This window comes from Chanos chanos, chromosome 7 (genome assembly GCF_902362185.1).
Source record: "Chanos chanos chromosome 7, fChaCha1.1, whole genome shotgun sequence".
NCBI classification, from domain to species: domain Eukaryota; kingdom Metazoa; phylum Chordata; class Actinopteri; order Gonorynchiformes; family Chanidae; genus Chanos; species Chanos chanos.
The window spans coordinates 12,055,291-12,071,211 of NC_044501.1; the positions used below are offsets into that span (position 1 = coordinate 12,055,291).

The 15,921-nt window shown below is 42.5% G+C and overlaps 1 protein-coding gene across 11 annotated transcripts in view; it reads left to right on the forward strand.

The window, feature by feature from the left end:
* arhgef7b (Rho guanine nucleotide exchange factor (GEF) 7b) overlaps positions 1–15,661 on the forward strand; it is a 26,155-nt gene extending 10,494 nt beyond the window's left edge. For 3 of the 11 annotated variants that reach the window (XM_030779594.1, XM_030779591.1, XM_030779595.1), the window contains exons 6-22: positions 2,007–2,096; positions 5,064–5,158; positions 5,290–5,385; positions 5,564–5,686; positions 5,885–6,023; positions 6,328–6,387; positions 8,447–8,593; positions 8,949–9,035; positions 9,164–9,242; positions 9,357–9,496; positions 9,851–10,072; positions 10,583–10,676; positions 11,320–11,409; positions 12,307–12,486; positions 14,716–14,815; positions 14,970–15,024; positions 15,273–15,661. In XM_030779594.1, coding sequence (XP_030635454.1) covers positions 2,007–2,096; positions 5,064–5,158; positions 5,290–5,385; positions 5,564–5,686; positions 5,885–6,023; positions 6,328–6,387; positions 8,447–8,593; positions 8,949–9,035; positions 9,164–9,242; positions 9,357–9,496; positions 9,851–10,072; positions 10,583–10,676; positions 11,320–11,409; positions 12,307–12,486; positions 14,716–14,815; positions 14,970–15,024; positions 15,273–15,395 — 1,920 coding nt within the window. In that variant the 3' untranslated portion in view covers positions 15,396–15,661. Of the gene's footprint in view, positions 1–2,000; positions 2,097–5,063; positions 5,159–5,289; positions 5,386–5,563; positions 5,687–5,884; positions 6,024–6,327; positions 6,388–8,446; positions 8,594–8,948; positions 9,036–9,163; positions 9,243–9,356; positions 9,497–9,850; positions 10,073–10,582; positions 10,677–11,319; positions 11,410–12,306; positions 12,525–14,715; positions 14,816–14,969; positions 15,025–15,272 lie in introns of those variants that run through there. The other 8 variants (XM_030779598.1, XM_030779600.1, XM_030779599.1 and 5 more) reach the window with 4 other exon arrangements.
* The last annotated feature ends 260 nt before the right edge of the window (positions 15,662–15,921 follow it).

The window sequence follows — 15,921 nt, forward strand, 5'->3', positions numbered from 1 at the left end:
TCTGGGTCTCTCTCTCTCTCTCTTTCCCCTTGTACTTTCTGTTCTCCATGACAACCTACTGGAGGACTTTTAGCTCTATATCAATAGTCTAAGGCTTTTCTTTTCTTTTCTTTTTGTGAACACTGATCTGTAATAGAGTGAATTGGGGGGGGAAAAAAAGCCTGGCTGACTTTTGTCTATGCAGGTCTTTGTTGGATCACTTTGCATAAGACAGGGAAACAGCTATTTTAGAGAATCCTGTTAGGATGATAATTCCAAATCAGAAAACCACAGGAAGTTTAACCAGGAAAGCAACATCTTTCCTGGGTTTCTGCAGCCTAAACCCTTAGGAGTCAGCTAAAGGGAATGAGCGTGGGGACGCGCTCGTCCTGGCCTGTCAGAGACTATTCTCACAAGTTTTTTTTGCTCACCGTTGGATGGAAACTGGGTAAGAATGTTATCTGAGGTCTATGAAAAGATTTTGCAGATACGTGTTTTAATATGGAACTGCTTTAAACCAAACTTAACGCCACCGATGAGTCATTCGTATCTGATTTAAGATGCCAAGCGAAACTGAAGGGTCTGGGATTGAACCCGGGCGTAAATTAGACTCTTTCCGCGAGCCCCGCGTGAAATGTTTTGGGTCGTCCGTCAAAATCCCATTTCGCGTGGTCCGTATGCCTTTATGCCTTAAGCGCCTTAAATCTGCCCTGAGTGATCTGTAATCCATTAAAACGATGATTAAAAAAAAGGATTTATTGCCCGGAGGAGGCTGTGCCCAGAGTGAAGTCATTGACGCCGTGTACCAGAGCACGGGAATTCGTTCGGATTCGACCGCCAAACAAAATATACATTTTTCACCGAATGCGAACGTTTAATACAGCGTTCAGTCATCGCGAAGTTTGGCCTGTTCCTCGTTTGCTTGTCATATCTGTTTTCGTAAAGGGATAATCCCTTTCGGTGAGTTCAGCCAGTTCTTGTCTCTGAAGCAATATAACTTAAACTTCACCCTTTCAAAAATGCACCATGTAAAAAAAGGAGTCAAGTAAAACCACTTAATTTTGGTTTTTTAACCCTGTTTTGTTTCCAGTGTGATTGTTAATTCACACACACACGTTACACATTGGCAGTGTTACTAAATACACGCTATGCGTCCGCTTTTCGGCAAAACGCCCGTCGTCGAGCCCTCGGGGTGAGACTGCGTGGAAGACTAGTCGGTGACATCACAGGCCTCATGTCATTTGTGATTCAACAGGAAGGAAACACCACGCACAAACAAAGGCAGGAAAAGTGGCTGCCAGAACCGTGTTGCTTTCCTTCCCCCCTAAAAATGGCTCGAACCCTGACTATTGTTCTGAGCTTGGTTTTGTCCAATTAGTCTGACTGAATTAAGATCTCTTCTGTTCAGGATCAGAGCAGAGGAAGATAGTGGGTGTGTGTGAGTGTGTGTGTGTGTGTGTGTGTGTGTGTGGAGTGTGTATATATATGTGTGTGTGTGTGTGTGTGTGTTTGCACGTGCGTGCGTGAGGGAGAGGAAGAAGTGAGTGAGGTACTTCAAATTTTGACTCAGGTACTTCAAATTTTGACACAGATACAAACTTTCATGTCAAGGTTTCTCTCAAAATCCTGTCGTCCTCCGTGGAAAAAAAAACGTTGCAGGAAATTCCACTCCGCTGCTCTTATTTCAAGTCATAACACACCCTGCAGAGTTTTAGGGGTTTGAACGTAAACTCATCTTTTATTGAATAGCCCTGTTCGTGGCTGAGGATATGGTATTAAAATAAACACGAAAGGCTGAGAGTCCTAATGTTCTCCTGTGAAGCCGACGCCTGTGGTTACTCTCTGAATAAACCTAATGTTCTCTCTTCATCTGAGGGTTTACTTTGTAATATTTGATTTAATAGAAACAAAATGACTCCAGATGTTGAGCAGCATGACCTATATTCCCTCGTTTATTTCTCTCTTTCTCTCTCTCTCTCTCTCTCTGTCTTTCTCTCTCCCTGTCTCCTCCTTTCTCTCTCCCTGCAGACAAACCAGTGTCTCCCAAGACCGGCACGCTGAAAAGCCCACCCAAAGGATTCGATACCAGTTCCATCAGCAAAACCTACTACAACTTGGTGAGAGAGAGAGAGATAAGAATATACTCTTTGCCTATTTCTGTATTGCGTTTAATCACTGCAGAGATCAGCGACAGAGAGAAGATTTATCACGTATTGTCAGCAGGAAGGTTCATAAAATATTCAGTGTTTCCATCTATGGTGAAAAAACACGGAAAGTCTTTCAGTGAAAGATCCCGGCGCGGTAAACTGAGCTTAGGGCGCCCCCTGTTATACACGCACGTGCACTCACAGTCTAAGCCAACGCACACTGACATCTATATGTTTCTGTGCAATATGAACCTGTGTTTGTCAGGGAAAACTGCCAAATGTTGACAGTGAATTTGCAACACAGACCTTAGCTGCGTTTTTATGGACTTGTCTGTGGTGTGTGTGTGTGCGTGCGCGTGCGTGCGCGCATGCATGCACGGTCAGCTGTATGAGCTGAGAGCAATGACACTGTGAATGAATGATGATGAATGAATGAATTATGATGTAGGTCATTGTCTCCCTTAAGGTTTAGAGTGCACGCTTACATCATTTCAATCCCAGTTTTGTTTGCATGACAGACGCTCTTATCCAGAACGACGTACAGTAAACACACTCAGATTGAGTAAGAAAACTGTATGTCTCCATCACAGTATGAGTGATTTTCTATGAGGAAAACTGCCAAGCGCATCATTTGATGAAAGACATCCAGAAAGTCACTTCTGTGCCTTGACAAACACATTTCCTGAGACTGAGATGCGGTCATGTCTATCCGGGGTAGTGGTCTCCTTTACCCAAAAGGCTGTAAAACTCTGGCCTGACTTGTTTTTAATGTGTGTCGTATGTACACTTCTCTGTTTGCATTGGCTCCCCTCTGCCAACTCAGTGACCTACTTCCTGCTGTCTGTCTCCCACCAGAAAACACACTTGGCTCCCTCAAACGCTGGCTGTGGATGTGTATGCGTGTCTAGATTAATGTCTTTTTAACCCTGAGTTTATGTGTGTGTGTCCGTGTGTGTCCGTGTGTTTAATGGGACGTGTCTGTGGATAGGAATGAGTGAGTATGTGGATGTAGTGCTGTGAGAGTGTGTGTGTGTGTGTCTGTGTGTGTGTGTGTGGATGTGCGTGTGTACTGTAATGTAGGTCATTGTTTCTGTCTCACTGCATCCTCGGACAGCTGTGCCCAGGGGGTTTGTACTCTGTCTGGCATGACTATGAACACCCCTACTCTCTCTCTCTCTCTCTCTCTCTCTCTCTCTCTCTCTCTCTCTGTGTGTGTGGTAGTTTGTTTGTTTAGTATAATGATTCAGATATCGACAGAATACTCAATACCGTTACTCACCCAGCGTCTGTGTCAGGGCCAGGCCAAGCAGCGCTTGTTTGGAGTGCAGTGATGTGACGGGGAGTGAGGACAGACCACGAGGGGTGTATGAAACGTGGAGATGTGTTTTCACTCCATTTGTACAAGTAAACACTTCTTCAGAAGTAGTCTGTGACAAGAAAAAGTGCAGTTGTGTGTGTGTGTGTGTGTGTGTGTATGAGAGAAAGACAGAGTGAGAGAGAAAAAGAGAGAACGAAAGCTGAAAACAAATAAGACTATAAGGTTGTGGTCAAACAGTCATTGTGTTTTTCGAGATTTTTTTCAAGATTTCGTAAACTTTTGGTGCATGAGTGAAATACGCTTTTAGTGTGGTAAGCAAACCCATTACGGGGCGGAGATGACCATTTCGTTGTCATTGTTTTGAAAATGAACTGACTTCTCGTTCAGAAATGATTCAGGTCCTTAATCATAATGCATCATAGACCACAGCTGCAGTGTCAGTCAGACTCAGGGCCTGTTTGCTGATACGGGATCTATGTTCTCATTCGTTAAAAAATACCCTTGTGTAAAAGCAGATCTTCCACAGAAGATAATGGTTACATTTTTCCATATGTCCTATCCCTTCGGTGAGAAATCCAACTTGACGTGACTTGCCAGTAAAGCCCGAGGTATTTTTAGGACGGAAGTATGAGGGCAGATTATCCTTTTTCCCCCTGTCACTTATGATACTACTGGGAATTCTTGAAAAACTTTAAGAAGAGCAAAGGGAGACTGTTTTGCTGGATTTAATGAGCGGCCTCATTCTGTCATCTCTCTCTCTCTCTCTCTCTCACACACACACACACACTCAAACACACACACACGCGCGCTCCAAGCAGTGAAAGGAAGGTAGTGTGCCATATTCAGGTCTGAGTTGTAATGAGTTGTGTGTGTCTTTGAGATTGTGTGTGTGTGTGTTTGTGTGTGTGTGTGTGTGTGTGTGCGTGTGTGCGTGTGTAAGCTCTGTGAGACAGGGGTGTACCTGAGTTTGCTCTGGTGGGAGTTTCTCCGTCAGTTACAACACACAAAATCTGGAGCTTATCTGCTGGCTCAGAGCAGAATAGGTTTTTTTTTTTTTTTTACTGAGAGAAAAAAAAAGGAAAAACTTTTAAACTTGCTAATTTTAGCTGTTTTTCCTTCACGCTTCATTTTCCCCTCATGGGTCTCAGACTTGACTAACATCCGTCTTCTCTTAGTGCCAGATTTCTTTTACATCTCGCAAATCTGGGTCGTTTGTTAAAACTCTGACTTGCGTTGTCAGTTTAATTAGCTGTATCAATATTCCACCCCCAACCTCATTAAGTACAGACACAATTTATGCAGATTCGTCATGACGATGACAAAGATGGAACGTGACGTGCTTCTCCTCTGGACGACTTCATGAAGCGCTAATCTCTGTCAGAAACTTCAGGAAAGCGTGTGTCAATTTTAAACTCGATATGAGCAGGGCCCATGGTCTTCAGAAACGTTTGAAAGTGGGCCAAGCGCGTCTCTCGTACGGAACAGTGTTCTCTCAGCCTGGATCGCTTTTCAGTTCTTTTTTTATTGTATAATGGTCAAAGGACTACAATATTTTGTTGTTTTTTCGGTAAACGTTTAGTAGTTCTAAAAAAAAAACCCTGCGTTGTTTTTGGACACAGGTGGTGCAGAATATTCTCCAGACGGAAACGGAATATTCCAAAGAGCTGCAGTGTCTGTTGTCCACATATCTGCGTCCGTTACAGAGTTCGGAGAAGTAAGTTTGACCGCTACGCCGAGGACTCCTCGCGGGAGTTGTGTGGAGATCGCTCCCTTCTGCTCCACCTTTGACTTTAACAGCCTTTTTTTTTTTTTGTGCTGACTCTGACTGTTTCTCTTCCTCTGTAGGTTGAGTAGTTCAGATATCAGTCATATTCTTGGCAATCTGGAGGAGATCAGCACTTTTCAGCAGATGTTGGTTCAGTCTCTGGAAGAATGCACCAAGTAAGAGATTTCGCTCCAAACTCCCACTGACTCGCTCACAAGCTCTGCAGTGACATCTAGTGGCAGCATATAGTACAGTCCCGACAGTATACCTGATACTTTCTGTGTGTGAGTTTTGCAACAACTAGTTTTGTAGTGATAAGGGTGAACTAAATGTAAATGTGTTTTTTTTACGCAGACTTCAGGAAAGCCAACAGAGGATAGGAGGTTTTTTCCTCAACTTGATACCCCAGATGAAGGGACTGTACGTGGCCTACTGTGCCAACCACCCATCTGCTGTTAACGTCCTCACTCAGCACAGGTGTGTGTGTGTGCGTGTGTGTGTGTGCGTGTGTGTGTGTGCGTGTGTGTGGCATGGTTTGCGGGTCTGTATGAGAACTGCTTTCTGCTTTACTGGGCTGGTCAGATAGAGCCTCTTTACTGTTGTCCTAACGTATATCCAACTCTGTGTGTGTGTGTGTGTGTGTATTTGTGTGTGTGTGTGTGTGTGTGTGTTTAGTGAGGAACTGGGAGAGTTTATGGAGAGCAAAGGAGCTAGCAGCCCAGGCATCCTCACACTGACCACTGGCCTCAGCAAACCCTTTGTCAGACTGGACAAGTACCCCACTCTCCTAAAAGAGCTGGAGAGACATATGGAGGTATGGGGTGTGTGTGTGTGTGTGAGAGAGCGAGGCTGATTGTGTTCTTTTATAAGCTTGTGTGTGTGTTTGTGTCTATGTTTAAGGAAAAAAAAAACATTACTCTTCCTATTGTTTGCTACACATATCAAAGCTTTTTTTTTTTTTTTGGTCAAATCTCCCTCAGAACCCTTTACATGAACATATCTCTCTTTGCTGAGAGTGTGTGGCAGAGAAACAGCCCTCCTCACACACACACACACACACACACACACACACACACACACACACACACTCCTTCATTTGCTGTATCCTGTTTCCACAGGACTTCCACCCCGACCGACCAGACATCCAGAAGAGCATGGCTGCTTTCAAAAACCTCTCGGTAAACCACAGTCTTTTTCTCCTCCTCCCCGTTAAAGTCACCTCACCGCGTTGACGTTCGGCAAACCTAAAGCGCGCGGTCCGAAAATACGGACGGAACTGTCCGAAGTCGCGCGGATTGAGCGTGTTTGTTTTTTGTTTTTTTTAATGGACTGGGTGGGTTGTTTTTTTTTGTTTGTTTTTTTGTCGGCGGACGGATGCTGAATTGAATTTAGATTGAGCTAAGCTGCTTTGGTAGCTTTGTTGGCTCCCCTTCCAAAATTCTGCTCCTGCTCTCGCTCCGGCTAAGCTCTCGACGCGAGCTAGCCTCTCTCCTGGCCGCTAGCCGCACGCTTGGCGCAGGAATATTATGGTCTGCTTTCAGCCCTTAGCAACAGCGTTGCCGTGGCGGCGGGAACCCCTGCTGAGCTTTGACTGACGAGTTGAGGACCTAAGCGCGGCCCCTCTGGTCTAATGCTTTATTTATTTATTTGTTAGTTTGTTTGTTTATTTATTTATTCATTTAAGGAATAGTACAATTAAACTCAAAAAGTGTTTAAATATTTTTGTATTTGTGAAAACCTAGTAGTCAGGTCAATTTGGAATCATATTGGCTACTGTGCGTTCATATGCACTAAAATGTCTTCTGATTGAATGTAAAATTACTGTTCACAAAGTACTTCTACAGCATGTGTGCTTATTTTCTGTAGATTAGATGTAACTGAACTGCTTTTAGATCAGTGGTCGGTATCAATGTCACTGCTGGTGCCGGTCCTCCATAATTTCACTAACTACCTCACCAGTGTTTGTCTTTCTTTTCAGTACATGGACTCGCTCCATCCGTCGTCCAAACAAAAACACAGGTCGTGTGGGTTGACACTGGTCTTTGGCGTGGGGGACTCGTTGTTATTTTTAGGGGTTAGAATGCTGTGTGCTGAAGCAGTTGGTTCATTGTGATGATATTAAGCCTTTGGCCTGTTTCTGTTTGGACTGTGGGCTCGTTGATCTAATCCTTCCCCCGACACGAGTCCACAAAGCCTTGGTTCTCCCCTCTCTCTCTCTCTCTCTGTCTGTCTGTCTCTCTCTCTCCCTCCACACTTCCTTTATTCTTCCCAGTCTGTATCTTTCAACAACAGCTCTCAGGCTTAACCCCCTCCCTCCAGCACCACTTCTCTGTTCAGCTGTAAAGAATAGACTCCCAGACAAGGTCCACTCTCTCTGTTCACTTAGTTCATTCACTCACTCACTCTCTACACTCTCTCTGTTCACTCAGTTCATTCACTCACTCTCTTCACTCTCTGTGTTCACTCAGTTCATTCATTCACTCACTCACTCTCTTCACTCTCTCTGTTCACTCTGTTCACTCACTCACTCTCTACACTCTCTCTGTTCACTCAGTTCATTCATTTACTAACTCGCTCACTTCACTCTCTCTGTTCACTCAGTTCATTCATTCACTCACTCACTACACTCTCTGTGTTCACTCAGTTCATTCATTCACTCACTCACTACACTCTCTGTGTTCACTCAGTTCATTCATTCACTCACTCACTCTCTACACTCTCTCTGTTCACTCACTTCATTCATTCGCTCACTCACTACACTCTCTCTGTTCACTCAGTTCATTCACTCACTCACTCTATACACTCTCTCAGTTCATTCACTCACTCTCTACACTCTCTCTGTTCACTCTGTTCACTCACTCACTCACTCACTAGACTCTCTCTGTTCACTCAGTTCATTCACTCTTTCACTCACTAGACTCTCTTTTTTCACTCACTTCATTCACTCACTCACTCACTAGTCCTGCCTGGGCCACTGGTGCTAAACATGTTATGGCCCCCTTTTGTTCTCAGGAACTCTTTGTGTTGGTTGTTCAAACTCCTCTCTCTCTCTCTCTCTATCATGTGTGATCACATATGGCTGTTGGTTTGCCGGTAGAATAATAAAGCAGCATGTTGGAAGAGGGGAGTAAAGAAAATATATGTATATATTTCAGGTCCTCGGGGGATCATTATGTCATAGAAATGTGTATTTACTGACTCAGTACGTGGTGTGTGTGTGTGTTGGTATGGTAACAGGTACAGTGTCAGGAGGTGCGGAAACGGAAGGAGCTGGAGCTGCAGATTCTGACGGAGGTGATCCGCTGTTGGGAAGGGGAGGACATTAAGACCCTTGGCTCCGTCCTCTTCATGTCCCAAGTCATCATCCAGAACTCAGGCAGTGAGGTGAGGCACACGACCCGTCCACAAAAACTCACTTAAATCTGTCGCTTTTTGACAGATAAGCCGCCGTGTGAATCTTACAAATGACTAAACGTAAAGATGACGTTGAAGAATTGGCTAGAACGTTCACTTAGGTCTCGTTACGAGCGCCAGAGAACAAGAAGGACAACATGCTAAGATTCTTAAAATAGTCGCGGCTCTAAAGGCCCAAGCCAGGTTTCCCAAGGAGGAAAAACCTCCCGTGTAGTAGTTTCTGTTTTGCGTGTTTGTGTCTTGCTGACGAACAAACTTAAATGTACACGCGTATTTAGTTTTTTTTTTGTGTGTGTTAACTATCCCTCTTTTTTTTTTTTTTTAGGAGAAGACTGAACGCTATCTTCTGCTCTTTCCTCACGTGTTACTCATGTTATCTGCTAGTCCTCGTATGAGCGGTTTCATCTACCAGGTAAATTCTTGCTTGGTGAACATTCTAGAATAAGAGAACACTAATGTAATAGCATTGAGAAAGTCAGGCCCCACAGAGAATACCTGGCCCCTCTCTGAGAGAGATATGTGGTTGTGTTCTGTCCACAGGGGAAGCTCCCTTTAACAGGAATGAATATCACCAAATTAGAGGACTCTGAAACAACTAGAAATACTTTTGAAATATCCGGTAGGTGACCCACAGTAAAAAAAGACTTTAAAGAATTCAAGCTTGAATGTGTGACTGACAAACTGAGAACTGTGTAAATCTGTGTGTGTGTGTATGTGTGCTCTCTCTATACAGGGAGTATGATTGACAGAATCCAGGTAGTATGTAATAATCAGCAGGACTTACAGGACTGGGTGGAGCATTTGCATCGTCAGACTAAACACACGTCACTGAACACACCTAACGTTAAACCCCAGTCTGTGCCCTGCCATACGGTATGCCGTCACGCTCTTAAACTCCAGACACACGCACACACACACACACACACACACACAATCACACAATCACAATCACAACACATCTATCCACAAAAAGTCTGGCAGGCAGCTCATTACATTACACTTACACATACCTGAATGTCCTCTTTTTTTAGTGCTTTTCAATTAATTAGTGATAGTCACAAGTAGTAAGTAAGTAATCAAGAGTACATGGCATATTTAAAAAAACAACATGATTGGACCATATAAGATGCATATTTAGATACTGTATGTCCTACCCAGTATGAATAGTGAAGCTCTGTATGGTAACCAGTTTTAGCTTAGGTCTCTTACCGACATTTTGGTCCGCAGCTTCCCTCCCACCCCGTCACCCCGTCCAGACACTCGGAGAGCAGGAGCACGGTGGGGTCTCCCGCCTACCACACGCTCCCTCACCACTCCTCCCACGGCACTCCTCACAGCACCATGATGTGGGGTCCTCTGGAACCGCCCAAAACACAGAAACCCTGGAGCCTGAGCTGTCTCCGCCCCGCCCCTCCCCTCAGGCCCTCGGCTGCTCTCTGTTACAAAGAGGTATCAAAGACACAACTAACGCGTTGTCTTAAGCAATGTGAACTGTCGTTACATATTAAGTACAGGAACAAGCTGCCATAAGACATTCTACAGATCCAGCAGCTGGTGAACAGTCTGATTAGTGACAAATGAAGCATTCATTGGTAAAATACAAGGATTTTTATTTTTCAACGTGCTGTAGGTCTACAAATCCGTAGGTGCAGTGAAAGTGAAGGCACTAGAGAAAAAGACTGACACTTAAAGACCAAAATGTAAAGAGACACTTACTTAAGAGAAAAATGTACGAAGAAAAACTTACTCGAGTGGAAAATGTAAAATTAATTAAGGAATAGTTAAGTAATACTGCTGGTCAAGCTCATACTGGCAGAGTTTTTACCTGTGTGAGCTATGACACTCTGTGTGACACTCTGTGTGACACTCTATGACACTCTGTGTAACGCTATATGACACTGTGTGACACTCTAGGACACTCTGTGTGATGCTCTGTGGTTTTGTCTCCTTTTGCCACAGGATCTCAGCAAAAGCCCTAAGAGTATGAAAAAGCTGCTGCCAAAACGCAAACCTGAACGGAAACCCTCTGAGGAAGAGTTTGCAATACGTAAGAGTACGTCGACATTTTTACTTTTTGGCCCCCGTCTTCCAATTACTCTTTTTTCCCCTCCCCTGTGTTGAAAATAAAGTACACTGTAATGAAAATAAACCACGCATAAAGTAAACACTGTCAGGTAGTGTACAGAACTCCCTTTAAAGTTTCTTTAACAAACATTCTGATGTATGCTTGGAAGTGTTTATATGCGGTTATGTGTGTGAGCGATAGCACTGGATGATACACCAAAAATGTACAGATATGACCACTCTCTTCCCAAAGCAATATTTTTAGTAACACTGCAACTCAAGGGATCCATTGGAGTAGTGCAGACTTTTTTGTTTGAGCACGTAATACAGAGATAGGTCTACACTATGTAAAGAAATTCATCCCTATAGGACCCCAATCTAATACAAATCTGCATGAAATATGTACAGTTTGCACAAACACACGTTCAGCATGTTTTTTTTTTGTTTTGTTTTGTTTTGTTTTTTATCGGTCTTGATCCATAACCGAGCAGGATTTTTGGTCACATCACCCAGCCCAAGTATAGGATGCTACATATAACGGATCCTGTATTTTGCGTTCAGATGTGTTTTAGTCTGTTTTTCACGGTCGTCTGGCCCTTCTTTTTTTTTTGTTCCCCCCCCCCCCCCCGTAGGTACGGCAGCCCTTGAGGAGGACGCACAGATCCTAAAAGTGATTGAGGCGTACTGCACGAGTGCCAAAACACGACAAACTCTCAACTCCAGTAAGAGCCAAACGACAATACGCTCTTTTTTTTTTTTTTTGCTGTCCTGCTTTTTTTTGCCTATCCGGCGTGTATCTGCGTGCTTATTGGACTGTGCCTTTTTCAATCTCTGCCCGCATTCAAGCCAGACTGCTCGTTCTCAGAAGTCTGTCCTAATTGTTTTCTGAGAATCCGAGATTTTCATTTGAAAGGGCACTTTAGTCCAGTAAGTACCGTCACGCTGTGCCGTCCGTGTGTGGAGCGCCTCGCTATTACCGGAGTAGCTGGTCGAAACAAAAAAAAAAAGAGAGAGAGAGAGAGAGAACTGCCTTGCATCTTTATTGGACATGCCATTTTTTCACTTTTGAAAAGAAACAGAAACGAGAAGTCGTTGTGTCAGTCTAGGCATTTACACGGTATTGCTTTTACATTTTTAAAAGGTGAAGTCTTAGAGCTAGGTTCTTATTTCCTTTTACTTCTGAGATATCACAAAATCACCTTCTCTGTATTCTTTTCTTGTACTAACAACTGGTACGAACACCTGTGTATTTGAAAGCAAAAAGAACCGCTTTGGAGACTTCAGGAGTTACAAAACAAACATGTCCATTGAACTCTTTGCTAATCACTTTCAAATGTTTTAATCTTTCTAACAGTGTGCTCTTTTTCTTCTCTCTCCTTCCGTTTTCCTTTTTTTTTCTCTCTCTTTCCAACATCTCTTGTTCCTCATCTGATTCCTTCATCTTTATTTGCTTGGGATATGATTTTCTCTCCTACCCTTTTATCCAAACCCATTTTTAAACCCATTTGTTATTTCCTTCGGTTGAATTATATGATTTGTCCTTTTTGGACCTCCTCTCACCCCGTACCCTCATCGCCCACTCCTTTCCGTTTTGTATGATTTGAAACCCTAACACGTAGCATGGCAGGGCACTGATCTGATGCATAATCACGTGCTGGTTGATGTTGACCAATCCTGCGTGGAGGCCGTGGTTTGCCGCACCGGTGTGTCACGCCCAGAACACTCGTCTGACCAATCAGAAGATTCGGACTATGACAGTATATGGACTGCCCATAGTTACAGAATGGGTCCCGCCTCCCGTAAGGGCAGCTGCTCATATATATCTCATCCAAACTAAAGCACCTTCCCTTTACTTTTGAGTATTTTACACAGTCAACACACTGTTCTTTTAGTCGTATTTCCTGTTTTTTTTTTTCTTCTGTCCTCGGTTGAAGTCCCCTATTAACCGCTTGCTTGTTTCCTTGTTTCCCTGTCCTTGTTATGTGTTCCCGACTGTAGCCCCTTACTTTTGTGACTGCAATAAATGTTTTTATAGTTTTTTTTTTTTTGTGTGTGTGTGTCGTCAGATACTGAATTTCCATATTCATTTTGCTTCTCAGCATCTGGTACACTTTGACATTCTTTAGTATATTACGGTGGGACAGAGAACATTGGTACCTGAAAAGTTAGGAGATCAATCAGATTTATCCGAGAACCTCCTCCAAATGACAGTGATTCGTAGTAACCATCGCTAAAAATGTTTGTTCTTTTTTTTTTTAACACGTAGACTGTCCTTCCTGAAAACATGGTCCTATACCTTACAATCCGGTCAGGAATATCAGTTGCTGAGAACCAAACATTTGGCGACAGGAGAGTTTATATCTTCTACTTTCTGTGGCAGTGTTCTTTCTTTTATATTGATATTGAGTGAGAGGAATGGAAGTACATTTCCGTTTTATTTGATCTGATATTCAGATGTGTGTATGTTTCACAAATTTCTCTGTGTCTTTCTTGAATTTTCTTCAGTACTTTAAGGAATTCCTATGAATCGGATAGGTCGAAACGGTACAGTGGAACTGGACACCTGGTTCATTTGTTATTGTGCTGATGTAAGCTACAGGCTTTTTTTGGACAAAGATTCTTCCTGTCTGGAAAAAAAAGATTCACATAGATAACACTTGATGTTGAATGATCAGTGTCATGATCAGTAAAGTGGAGCGCAAACAGATGTTACACAGCCAATTATAAGTTATCTCTGTCAGATGAGCTTTCTCTTAGAGCCGGCATTGGGCGAGCTGATTATAATGCACGGACAATGTTGCATCAACCAAAAAATATTAAACACCAAAGTAAACCAACTGGTAAACGACCTTTACTCGACGTCTGAATGTATCGTATTTTGAATAAGTGTGACTGTGATTTTACTGTGATTTTGCACACGTATCACGAGTCTTTTTTTTCGTTTCCTGTTCCAGTACGGTCTAGTGTTCAAGTTCCTAAATTGCTTGTTTAGCAGAGAAAACCAAAACACAAAGTGTTCTTACCCTTTTTTTTTTAACGCACACAAAAATAACAAAACTGATAAAGCTACCACAGCCAATGTGCTTCTTTAACCGTGTTAAGCCTCTGAATGGAGTCCTCTAGATCTTTTACATTTGAAAAACCTTTTAAAAGCATTTCATCCAGAACAAAGCACTGATTGTATATGATTAAAGTGGAAAAGCCATTTTTCAAAGATCAGTCCTCCATGCTTTCATTGTATGAGCTGTTTGTGTGTGTTTGTGTTTTTTGATGGATTATTTCGTTTACGATGTAAGGAAAATGACCTAAAAATGAGGTTATATGCCATGAGAGACTTCATTGTGCTGTGAAATATGACTTAAAATTGCAGTGATGTTAAATGTAATATATACACTGTAAGTCTACATCATAAATATAATCCTTTTTTTACTTTTTATTCACCCCCCCCCCCCCCAGCCACAGTGGATGTATTATTCATTCTTATATCAGTAGCAGGTTTCATGGACAAAACACATACATTCACAATAAAACTGCTTCTCTTGTGTTACTGGAAGCTATCAAATCTCACCAGAGGTGGTTTACAGTTCACATTCAGACTCCCATGGACCCAGTGATGAAAGGAGAAGAAAGGATTTCTTTTTTCACACCCCACCCCCCAACCACGTCCCCCAAAATAATAAGCCTTTCTCTTTTTTTTTGTTCGTTTCTTCAGACTTTCTTCAGAACAATGAATGAGGAATAAACAAAACACAGTGAGACACTAAACAGCTCTCATATGTAGCGACCGTTTTGTTTCATATTTTGTCTTACTAACCGCACGTGGCATCCCTTGTGATGGTCATCTGCATGACTTATGCATCACCGAACACAACTACACGTTATCTGTTTCTTCTTGTTTTCAACCTCTCTTCGCGTTCAATGCAAAATCTGCTCAGAATCAGTTTGTCTTTGGATCAGTGCATCATTCAGCCAATCACTGACCAGGACACTGACCCTCCAAATATGGAACCTCTCTTGTGTCGAAACAGGGTCTAGGAAAGAATCAGGACCTCACATGCTGTTTCCAGAGGAGGAGAAGATTATCGTAGAAGAGACCAAGAGCAATGGCCAGACTGTGATTGAAGAGAGGTAGAACATCCCTCATCATTCTGAATTTCTAGAATGTTCTGGAATAGATTTGAAGGAAGACCCTAATAATTTGGTCACAGGTTATATAAAACATCTGAAAGACAAGTAGTTTGTTTTGCTGTTTGATTTCTCATTCATCTGTTATCTGTAACAGGAGCCTGGTGGATACGGTTTATGCTTTGAGGGATGAAGTACAAGAACTGAAACAAGTGAGTCACTTCTTTTTCAAGCTTTCCAAGAGTTTAAGAGCAAGCCTGACGGGATTATAAAATCATTGTTCTCCTGATTTGTAATACGTCATTTTCATTTGGACGAAGGGCTATGTTCCTCTATGTTGCAGCCCTGAAGAAATATCTCCTTGTTTAAGATCCTCTCTTTAGAAGATCTGTATCCTAGCATTCTGTCTATGAGCAGTGTTGGTGTTAATACCTGTATATTTTTTTTCTTTTTCCTCCAGGACAACAAAAGGATGAAGAGAACTCTGGAAGAGGAGCAGAAGGCACGGAAAGAACTAGAAAAGATTGTGCGGAAAGTGTTGAAGAATATGAACGACCCTACCTGGGACGAGACCAATTTGTAATTAAATGGATGTCAGTTAGCCTCTCTCTCTGTCTCTCTCTCTCTGTCTGTCTGTTGTATGATCATGGCTGGCAGTTTGAGTGGGGACATCAAACTGCAAAGGAGAGCTCTGAACCTGCTGTTGACACCATACTGTAGTGTTGAATTTTCATCAGCAAAACTGACATGGACTCTTGACCAAACATCTGAGATATGACTGAATCATATGTGAGGAGAATTGACCAGAGAAAAACAGATCACCACTGAATCACTGAACCAAGATTTATTAAGCTTTTTTTTTTATATATAAGTGCAAAAATGGCATGTGCTTTTGCTAAATCCAGTCAGGTTACAATGTGAAATAAAAGCTGATGTTAAAATGCTACTCAGTAAATAAATATTAAGGTAAAGCCAAATAAGAATATTTCCAGGTCTTGGATGAAAAGGGTTTTTTTTTCTGTCTTTTTCTCACGTCTTAATGCATTTAATAAATAGGTCGCAAAGTTTGCACTTGCTAATAAGCTTAATAAATCTGACAATTACTTACA